Here is an 11338-nt window from a genome sequence, read left to right on the forward strand (position 1 = left end):
CTAGGGGGAAAGTCTAACCTTTTCAAAATCAGCACCGAAGGCCCTGGAAGCAGTAAGTCCTGGCCATCAGCCTCTAGTGCTGAAAACTAGGTTCAAGTCTAGTGTCCCCGTGTCATAGGGAGGGAAGGCTACATGCCTCTGGGCATGTACTGTGGCCTCTGCCCGGAATGCCTTCATTCAGTCGGGCAATCCGTGCTCACCCCTCCACCTCCGTGGATGGACGCCTGCGCTCGGTTCGTCTGGAGAGGAAGCCGGAACTGTCTGGGTTCAAATCCTGCCTGACTCTGTCACCCACACTCTGGGAGACCCGGACCGTGGCTATGCTTCTCTGAACCTCAGTTTCCCTTTTTGTAACATAGAATTCATCATCAGGAAATGTTTGACCCCCCCCTGATGGAACCGGCCCCACTTCCTGACGTCAGCAGCACCCCCATTCGCCTACCCGGAGGCGGTTTCTCTATTTTAAGAGGCCGCGGGCGGGTTGGCATCTAACTGGGGCTGGAGGCGGGGCTGCCCCCCCCCCCCAACACCACGCTGCTCGCCAATCCCGCCCCGCCCCCTCCTCTGCCCAAGTCCCTCACCCACTCTCGCCTCTGGCCTTAGCGCCTCCAGTTCTGCCCCACCCCCGCCAGAGACGGGGTGTCTCTGATCTGCAGCGCAGCCCCTGCCTTCCCTGACCACCCTGCGACCCGGCTTCCCACCGCCTGCTGAGTTTGCAGGCCCGCAGGTGAAGGGCTCCCGGGCGGCTCCAGGTTGGAGACCCGCCTGCCCCATCCCCCTCGCTCCCTCAACCCGCCCGGAGCTAACCTCAGTCCCCGGCCCCCATCCCACCTGCACAGTCCTCCCTAGGTTCCAGCGTCTGGCAACCTTTTTCATTTCCCTAAATACCGCGCCCGCTGCAATGCCCCGCCACCCTTGGCTGCCTCCTCTACCCCAGGGGTCCCAGCAACGCCTGGGTCAGGCGCCTCCTTCTCTTCCTCTGAGTCCCTTATCACAGCCGACCACTCCGTGGGGTCACCGCTGCTCCCAACAGGTTGGGGTTTCTAGGAGGGCGGCTTCAGAGGTGGCAGAACCCTCTGCTGCCTCTCCAGAGCCGGGCACACAGCAGGCGCTCCATAAATGTTCACTGGGGAAATGCTGAATCCCAGGTTCCCTGCCTGAGAACTTGGTCGCTAAGTCCCAGAGGGGAATGGCCAAATCTTAATTCCCATTTTTCATTTCTCATGATGGGGAAACTGAAGCCCAGAGAAGTCGAAGGGTGGCTGTCCGGGGTCCTGCAGCCCCGTGTAGCTTCAAACTTAGACTTCTGCTGTCCCCGACGCCTGTGTCCCTTCCTCCTGGTGACACAGCCTCCCCCAAACACAGACTCGTTAAATAGAGGACCCTATGGCTCGTTTGGAAAACTGAGGCCCGGAGAAGCAAGGGTGCCCTCCCCCCAGGACACACTGCTAGTTGGCGGCACCTTGTGCCCCAGGAGAGCTGGTTAAGAGCGCAGGATCGAATCCCAGCTGGGTGACCTCTGGAGAACGGCTTGCCGGGACCACAGCCTCAGTTTCCTTATTCTGACAAATGGGCGCCTGACAGCCCCAACCTCCCCAGCTCGTCGTAGGAGTGAGCTGAGGGGGTGCTGTGGGACAGCGACGACCCCAGGAGGTATTAATACATATGAACTAATATTAATTCATCACTAGTAACAGGATTAAAACGACCATGAACATATGGTGAGCGCCCTGGCTGCTCTTGCTAGCATTATTATTAGAACAGCTGGTGGGGAGGGGCAGAGCCCTCAGCCTCTTCCTCCCACGCAATCTCTTGCAGCCTCAGTTTCCCTAGCTGTCCAAGGAGGGGGGACACCTTCCCCCTTCCCACCAGGAGAAAAGCACTTTGAGAAGCTGGTGGTCAAAGAGAAGCGATCTGAGCGTTCCCCGCCCTCTGCCTCAGTTTCCCTACAGCCAGCGAAGGCCCCGCCCCCCCCGGGCACCTTTCAGGCCGCGTCCACTTGGCCGCGCCCTCGGCCGCCCCGCCGCCCGCGCAGGGGCCTCACCTGGAGCCCGCGGCGCCGCAGGAGGCTCGACTCGTCCATGGCCCGGGAGTCCTCGCCGGCAGCCCCGCCCCCGGCCCCGCCCCGGCCTGCCAGGCCCCGCCGCCGGGTGCCATTGGCCAGACTGGTCAGCTGATGCGGCCTGGCCCCGCCCCTCCTGGGGAGCCAGACCGCAAGGGCCCGCCCCCACTGGGCGAGCTGGCCCCGCCCCTCCTGCGGAGCACAGTAGTAAATATTTTGCAAAAATCCTCTCAGAAGTAAGGGACCATCATTCAGCCCCATTTTGCAGATGAAGAAACTGAGGCTCAGAGAGGTTAATCAGTGTGCCCAGCGCATTGGCCGGGCGCAGTGGCTCACGCCTGTAATCCCAGCACTTTGGGAGGCCGAGGTGGGCAGATCAGTTGAGGTTAGGAGTTCGAGACCAGTCTGGCCGATAAGGTGAAATCCCGTCTCTACTTAAAAAAAAAAAAAAAAAAAAAAAAAAAATTAGCCGGGCGTGGTGGCGCACACTTGTAATCCCAGCTAGTAATCCCAGCTACTCGGAAGGCTAAAACAGGATAATCGCTTGAACCTGGGAGACGGAGGTTACAGTGAGCCGGGATCACTGGGCTGCATTCCAGCCTGAGCTGTTGCGACACTCTGTCTCAAAACAAACAAACAAAAAAACACACACGCAAAACAACAACAACAATGTGCCCAGTACACACAGCAGAACTGGTTCTAGGGTGAGGGGAGTGAGGCTCTCACCCCTGGGCAAAAGTTAAAGGGGTCCCAAAAAACTCAGCCATCAAAAGAAATAATATTTTAAAAACTCAGAAATAATGAAAACATTTATGATGAACAAAACATCAAAACTTTTGTTTTTTATTTTTAGAGATGACGGGGTCTCACTATGTTACCCAGGCTGGTCTTGAACTCCTGGCCTCAAATGACCCCTCCTAGGCTTTCCGAAGTGTTGAGATTACAGGTGTGAGCCACCAAGTATGGCCAAAACACCAAAACTTTTTTTTTTTTTTTTTTTTTTTTTTTGAGACAGAGTCTCGTTCTTGTCGCCCAGGGTGGAGTGCAGTGGCACAATCTCAGCTCACTGCAACCTCCGCCTCCTGGGTTCAGGCAATTCTCCTGCCTCAGCCTCCTGAGTAGCTGGGATTACAGGCACGCGCCACCATGCCCAGCTAATTTTTTGTATTTTTAGTAGAGACGGGGTTTCACCATGTTGACCAGAATGGTCTCCATCTCTTGACCTCGTGATCCACCCGCCTCGGCCTCCCAAAGTGCTGGGATTACAGGCGTGAGCCACCGTGCCCGGCCAGGACTGGCACTTTCTCCGCAGCCACAGTTTTCTTTGGCCGCCCCACTGTTCAGTTTGGACCCTGGAGTATGTTTTCAGGCTTGAGGGGAACCTAGGAAGGGTCACTGGGCCTGATTGTCCATGAGGTACTGCAGAATGGCACCAGGTTATGGTGGCCAGGTTGAGCAAATAAAAATACAGGACGCCAGGGAAAACTTGTTTTTCTCATACAGCCTCCTGAGTAGCTGGGATTACAGGCCCCCGCCACCACTTCCAGCTAATTGTTGTATTTTTAGTGGAGACAGGGTTTCACCATGTTGGCCAGGTTGGTCTCGAACTCGTGACCTTCAAGTGATCCACCTACCTCGGTCTCCCAAAGTGGGGGGATTACAGGCGTGAGCCACCACGCCCAGCAACTCTATGTTTTAAATTGGTAAGAAACAACCAGGCTGTTTTCCAAAGCAAACACCAAGTTAAATTTAAATTTCCATGAACAGTGAATATTTTTTCAGTATAAGTATGCCCCCTGCAGAGCTTGGGACATAGTTATATTAAAAAAACAATGTGTTGGCTGGGTGTGGTGGCTCATGTCTATAATCTCAGCACTTTGGGAGGCTGAGGTTGGTGGATCCTCTGAGGTCAGGAGTTTGAGACCAGCCCGGGCAACATGGTGAAACCCTGTCTCTACTAAAACTACAAAAATTAGCCAGGCATGGTGGTGCGCACGTGTAATCCCAGCTACTCGGGAGGCTGAAGCAGGAGAATCACTCGAACCTGGGAGATGGGGGTTGCAGTGAGCTGAGGTCATGCCACTGCATGACAGAACAAGACTCTGTCTCAAACGAAACAAAACAAAACGCAAACCAGTGTGTTGGTTGTCTGAAATTCCAATTTAACTGGGAATTCAATTAAAATGTTATTTAATGAATGATGACGATAAGTGAGTTTGTTAAATGAATGAATAGATTTTCTCCTGGCACACTCCTACGCATCCTTCAACACCCTCTTAGGTGACACTTCAGGGGCATCAGGGTCTCTTGGCCGCATGGAGGGAAGCTCCCCTCTCCTCGGGCTGAATGTCTCTGAGAAGGCAGAAGCCAAGTGGGTGGGGAAGTCCTGTGTTTCCTCCGGCAATCCTACAGTAAGTGAACTTCAGGCTGTAGCTTGCTCACCCCAAGTGATGAGAAGCTCATGCCCTGCGATGCCCAGTTGTTCTGACTCTGGGCAGCTCTGCCTCAAAGTACTCCTTCAGTTCAGCCTGGGGTGGACACGTGACCCAGAGTCTTTTATCCACCTCAGCCTGTGATTGGTTCAAGGTGGACATGTGACCCAAGCTCAGCCTATTAGAGCCCTCCCTGGGACTTTGAATGAAATTCTGGCGAAAGAGGGGTTCCCTGAACCAGGGTTGGGTTGTGCATAGGAGAACCTGCTGGACAGAGAGCCACCAGAGAGGTCTCAGACGACCCTGCTCCGGCTGGGGAATTATTACACAGAACTGCCTCCCAATAATCCCTCAATGGGCAAGAAGGAGTGCTTACTGACTGACTGAATGGATGAGTGAATGAATTAATGCAATTTTTCTAGGGTCAACACCTATACAGTCTTCAAGATCCACTTCAGATTCTCTTTGAGAAGCATCAGAGAACCTTGTATTGAATGAACAAATACATTTTATTCTCGTGAACTTCTACACATCCATCAAAACCCTCCTCACATGTCTATAAGGGACATCGGGAAGTGTGGTGGTTGAATGAATTTTTTTCTTGGTAACCTTTTGTGTCTTCTTTAAAACAGCCTGTCAGCTGACCGGTAGTGGTGGCTCATGCCTGTAATCCCAGCTCTTTGGTAGGCTGAGGTGGGAGGATCACTTGAGACCAGGAGTTTGAGACCAGCCCAGGCAACAGAGTGAGAAAACATTTTTTTCTTTTCTTTTCTTTCGGGGGTGCGGAGTTTTGCTCTTGTCACCCAGGCTGGAGTGCAGTGGTGCAATCTCAGCTCACTACAACCTCCACCTATGGGGTTCAAGCAATTCTCCCACCTCAGCCTCCTGAGTACCTGGGATTACAGGCATGAGCCACCACACTCGGCTAATTTTTGTAGTTTTAGTAGAGATGAGGTTTCATCATGCTGGCCAGGCTGGTCTCGAACTGCTGACCTCAGGTGACCTGCCCACCTTGGCCTCCTAAAGTGCTCGAATTACAGGCGTGAGCCACCACGCCCGGCTGTGAGATCACATTTCTACCGAAAATTAAAAAAGAAAAAAATAGTTGGATGGCCAGGCGTAGTGGCTCATGCCAGTAATCCCAACCCTTTGGGAGGCCGAGGCAGGCAGATCGCTTGAGGTGAGGAGTTCGAGACCAGCCTGGCCAACATGGTGAAACCCTATCTCTACTACAAATATAAAAATTAGCTGGGCGTGGTGGTGCGTGCCTGTAATCCCAGCTACTCAGGAGGCTGAGGCAGGAGAATTGCTTAAACCCAGGAGGTGGAGGTTATAGTGAGCTGAAATCACACCACTGCACTCCAGCCTGGGTGACAGAGCAAGGCTCTGTCTCAAAAGTTAAAAAAAAAAAAAAAAAAAAAAAAGTCGGGCATGGTGGCACAAGCCTGTGTCTCAGCTGTATCAGAGGCTGAGGTGGGAGGATAGCTTGAACCTGGGAGGTTGAGGCTGGAGTGAGCTATACTATGTCACTGCCCCCCAGCCTGAGTAACAGAGTGAGACCCTGTCTCAAAAAAAAAAAAAAAAATTAAACATCTTCAAATGACCCCCCCAGAGACATTAGAAAGTCCTGGTTGAATGATGTAAATTGTTCTCATTGATGGATGATGCCTATAAGTGAGTTTGTTAAAGGAACAAATGGATTTTCTCCTGGCTAACTCCTACGCGTCCTTCAGCACCCTCTTTAGATGATCCTCCGTGGCGTTAGGGTCTCTTGGCCACGTGGAGCTCAGCCCTCCTCGGGCTGAAGGTCTCTGTCCCTGAGAAGGCGGAAGCTGCGGAGGTGAGGAAGTGGTGTGGTTCCTCCCGTCATGTTTTCTGGGGGCCCCCGTGACTTGATCCTTCCTGCTTTGCCCTCCCCCCAGTCTGTGGGGCATCTGAAAGTGGGGCAGCCCTGGGAGCTTATCTCAGATGAGCTTCTGGGGCAGCTGGGCGGGGCCGTCAGGGAACCACCGGGCCTCCTGGAAGCCTGGAGAGGGAGGGAAGGAGGTGGGCGTGCTAAGAGGTGACAAGGCGGGGCTGGACGTGGCAAACTTCAGAGGGAGCGTCAGGTTGTGACTTTGGTAAGGGGAGAAATGCCACCTCACCTTTGTCTGGGGTAGCCCTGCAGCCCGCACACCTGCTATGGCTCCCTACTGCCCTCGGAGAAAGCCCATCAAGGGCCCAGCCCATTGCCCCACAGCCCATTGCCCCACAGAACCCCAGACCCACTGTGTCCATCTTGGTGGTTGCCAAAGCACCTCCTCTCTTTTGCCTCTGCTGTGGCCTCTGCCGGAGATGCCCTTTGATTCTATAAATTCTAGCTCAAGGGTCCCTCCTCCAGGCAGCCCTCCCTGCTTTACTTCTGGGCACCCAGTCTCCATCTGTCTCTGATCCCAAGGGGCTAGGGGCATCTGCGTCCAGCTTTTCACCTCCTGGGCCCTGTCTCTCCCTCCCCTGCAAGTTTTTACAGCAGCTGCCAGACAGAGGCCACTGTGGAAAAACAATGACTAATCACAGTAGGGTGGGCAGCTTTCACTGCGAGCCAAGCCCTCCTTCATACTCACAGCAGCCCATTTTGTAGATGGGGAAGATGAGGCCTCTGGGGGCTGACTTTGATGGGGGTCGGGGAAACCCTGAGGCACGGTCTCCACTCTGGAAGGGGCTAAACTCTGCTCCATGAGGGGCGGTTTGAATCCATCTCTTCACCTCCAGCTAGGGCCTCAGGTGGTTTGAGTGTCCGTGGACTCAGTTTTCCCATCTGTGAAATGGGGCAGGTGAGAGACTCTCCGGGAATTGGTGGAGTCAGGGGGTCAGGATGATCAGCAGGAGGCCGTGACTCTCCTCTAATCTCTCCCTGTTTTCTCCGGCTTTCTTGTTATTTTCTGAGACAGGGTCTTGCTCTGTGGCCCAGGCTGGAGTGCAGTGGTGCAATTAGAGCTCACTGCAGTCTCGACCTCCCTGGTTTAAGCCATCCTTCCGCCTCGGCCTCCCAAGTAGCTGGGACTCCAGGCGCCTGCCACCAAGCCCAGCAATGTTTTGTTTGTTGTTGTTTGTTTGTTTGTTTGTTTGAGACAGTCTTGCTCTGTCGCCCAGGCTGGAGTGCAGTGACAAGATCTCGGCTCACTGTAACCTCCACCTCCCGAGTTCAAGCGATTCTCCTGCCTCAGCCTCCTGAGTAGCTGGGATTACAGGTATGTGCCACCACATCCAGCTAATTTTTGTATTTTTAGTAGAGACAGGGTTTCACCATGTTGGCCAGGCTGGTCTTGAATTCCTGACTTCATGATCCGCCTGCCTCGGCCTCTGAAAGTGCTGGGATTACAGGTGTGAGCCACCACACCTGGTGCAAATTTTTTGTTTTGTAGAGATGGGGTCTCACCATGTTGCCCAGGCTGCTTTTGAACTCCTAGTCTAGAGCAATCCTCCCGCCTTGGCCTCCCAACGTGCTGAATTACAGGCATGAGCCACCCTGCCTGGCCTCCTCCGTCTTTATGTATGTCTGTAACTCCGTATCTCTGTCCCTCTCTCTGTCTCTGCCCCTCCCCCAGGCCTCACACATCCATCTCCCAGCTGACCCTGGCCTGGGCCCTGGCGCCAGAGAAGGCCGTTCTGTATGGGGTCACAGGGTCCCCGTCCCCACTGTGCCAGGCCCAGGACACTGAGTCTTTGTCCCCAACTCACTGACCTCATAGCCTGCCAGGCGCCTGACCCTGCCCAACCCAGCTGCTCCTTGGGGCCAGGCTTCTTGGAGGAGGGACGTCTTCCCAGGAGGTTGAAACGCATGGCGTGACCCTGCCTGCTCAGGCCTCAGTTTCCCCAGATGCTCACCCCCAGGAGAGACCCTCCCCCTCTCCCCGCTCACTGCCCAGGACTCTGAGAATATTTCTTTTTTCTGTAGTTGATGCACCTCACATAATCTAAAATTCATCCTTTTTTTTTTTTTTTTGAGACAGGGTCTCCCTCTCCTGCCTAGACTGGAGTGCAGTGGCGCGACCTCGGCTCGCTGCAACCTCTGCCTCCCGGGTTCAAGCGATTCTCCTTCCTCACCCTCCCGAGTGGCTGGGATTACAGGCGCCTGCCACCACGCCCCGCTAATTTTTGTATTTTTAGTAGAGACGGGGTTTCTCCATGTTGGCCAGGCTGGTCTCGAACTCCTGACCTCAGATGATCTGCCCGTCTTGGCCTCCCAAAGTGCTGGGATTACAGGAGTGAGCCACCGCGCCCGGGCGGAAATTCATCATTTTAAAGCAGACGATTCAGTGACATTTAGCACATTGACAGTGTTGTGCAACCAGCGCCTCTCCCTGGTTCCAGAACATTTGCATCACCCCAAAAGGAAACCCCGCATACATCAGCAGTCACTTCTCACTCCCGCCTCCCCCCAAGCCCCTGACAACCACTCATCTGCTGTCTGCCTCTGTACATTTTCCTATTTTGGGTATTTTACATAAGTGGAGTCATACAATATGTGCCTTTCCTGTCCATCTTCATCCACCCAGCGTGATGGGGTTTTTTTTGTTTTTGTTTTTTTGAGATGAAGTCTCACTCGGTCACCCAGGCTGGAGTGCAATGACAAGATCTCTGCTCACTGCAACCTCTGCCTCCCGGGTTCAAGTAATTTTCCCTGCCTCAGCCTCCCGGGTAGCTGGGATTATAGGCACATGTCACCACGCCTGGCTAATTTTTGTATTTTTAGTAGAGACAGGATTTTTCCATGTTGGCCAGGCTGGTCTCAAACTCCTGACCTCAGGTGAACCGCCCGCCTCGGCCTCCCAATGTGCTGGAATTACAGGCGTGAGCCACGGCGCCCAGACAGCACGATGTTTATTAGGGTTCATCCACGCGGTAGCTTGCATCAGATCCTCTCCACTGACATTTAGAGGCTTTGCTGACAGTGGGGAGGGAAGGGCAGGAAATGAAATACTCAGAGGCTAAGAAATGAAACATGGAGAAAAACTAAGTTGCACGTCTTAAATTTTTTTTTTTTTTAAAGAGACAGAGTCTTGCTCTGTCATCCCAGCTGGAGTCAGTGGCACCGTCACGATTCAGTGCAGCCTCAAACCCCCTGGGATCAAGCTATTCTCCATCCTCAGCCTCCTGAGTAGCTGAGACTACAGGCGCACGCCACCATGCCCAGCTATTTATTTATTTAGAGATGAAGTCTCGCTCTGTCGCCCAGGCTGGAGTGCAGTGGCGCCTTCTCGGCTCACTGCAACCTCTGCCTCCCAGATTCAGGCGATTCTCCTGCTTCAGCCCCTTGAGTAGCAGGGATTACAGGCACGTGTCACCATACCCAGCTAATTTTTGTACTTTTAGTAGAGACAAGGTTTTACCATGTTGGCCAGGCTGGTCTTGAACTCCTGACCTCAGGTGATCCACCTGCCTCGGCCTCCCAAAGTGCTGGGATGACAGGCATGACCATTGCACCCAGCCTAACTTTTTATTTTTTCTAGAGATGGGGTCTTGCCATGTTGCTCAGGCTAGCCTCAACTCCTGGGCTCAAGTGATCCTCCCACCTCGACTTCTCAAAGTGCTGGGGTAAGAGGTGTGAGCCACTAAGCCCAGCCCTAAAGTTGCATCTATTTTTTTTTCTTTTTTGAGACGGAGTTTCGCTGTTGTCGCCCAGGCTGGAGTGCAATGGCGTGATCTTGGCTCACTGCAACCTCCGCCTCCCAGGTTTAAGCAATTCTCCTGCTTCGGTCTCTCATGTAGCTGGGATTACAGGCATATGCCACCACGCCCAACTAATTTTTGTATTTTTAGTAGAGACAGGGTTTCACCACATTGGTCAGACTAGTCTCGAACTTCTGACCTCAGGTCATCCGCCCGCCTCAGCCTCCCAAAGTGCTGGGATTAGAGGTGTGAGTCAGCAAGCCCGGCCTAAAGTTGCATCTGAAGGAAAAAAGTTATGAGGATCCAGGTGCACAAGGCTGGAGCTTGGGATATGGGGAGGTGGGCATTTTGGGGGGCCAGCACGCTGCAGGCTCTTTGTAGTATTTGTTGGAAGGATGAACTCAAGCCATCCAAGAACACTGCTGTCCTTTCGTTCTTGAGTCTCAGTCTCAGAAGCTGGCTAGATGGCCAGGTGAGGTGGCTCACGCCCGTGATCCCAAGGTGGGCAGATCATATGAAGCCAGGAGTTCGAGACCAGCCTGGGCAATGTGGCAAAACCCTGTCTCTACAAAAAACACAAAAATTAGCTGGGTATGGTGGTGCATGCCTGTAGTCCTGGTTCCTGAGGAGGCTGAGGTAGGAGAATGGCCTGAATCAAGGGAGGTTGATGTTGCAGTGAGCTGTGATTGCACCACTGCATTCCAGCCTGGGCCGCAGATCAAGGCCGTATCTCAAAAGAAGAAAAAAAAGATTTTGGCAGCCACGCATGGTAGCTTACACCTGTAACCCCAGCACTTTGGGAGCCTGAGGCGAGAGGATCTCTTGAGGTCAGGAGTTTGAGACCAGCCTGGCCAACATGGTGAAACCCTGTTTCTACTAAAAATACAAAATTAACCGGGTGTTGTGGCAGGTGCCTGTAATTCCAGCTACTCAGGAGGCTAGGGCAGGAGAATTGCTTGAACCCAGGAAGCGGAGGTTGCAGTGAGCGGAGATCGCACCACCCCAGCCTGGGGGGTTCCATCTCAAAAAAAAAGAAAAAAAAAAAAAAGAATTTGGCTAGAGAGGGCCAGGGAGCTGGCCACCCGCATGGAACCACAGGTAGCCCATGAGGCTGGCACCTGGGCATTCTGGTCAGATCTGGGGTCAGCAGGACAGAACCCCTAGAACCCCGACTTGCCCCAAAGGAGTTTGT

At 53.5% G+C, this 11338-nt stretch overlaps 1 protein-coding gene across 16 annotated transcripts in view; it reads right to left on the reverse strand.

Moving 5' to 3' along the window:
- The window catches only part of MAST3 (microtubule associated serine/threonine kinase 3), a 54661-nt gene extending 52542 nt beyond the window's left edge, over positions 1 to 2119 (reverse strand). For all 16 annotated transcript variants that reach the window (XM_074384392.1, XM_074384388.1, XM_074384390.1 and 13 more), the window contains exon 1: positions 2045 to 2119. In XM_074384392.1, coding sequence (XP_074240493.1) covers positions 2045 to 2083 — 39 coding nt within the window. In that variant the 5' untranslated portion in view covers positions 2084 to 2119. The remainder of the gene's footprint in view (positions 1 to 2044) is intronic.
- Positions 2120 to 11338: the final 9219 nt, after the last annotated feature.

This window comes from Saimiri boliviensis, chromosome 14 (assembly GCF_048565385.1).
Source record: "Saimiri boliviensis isolate mSaiBol1 chromosome 14, mSaiBol1.pri, whole genome shotgun sequence".
Classification (NCBI taxonomy): Eukaryota; Metazoa; Chordata; class Mammalia; order Primates; family Cebidae; genus Saimiri; species Saimiri boliviensis.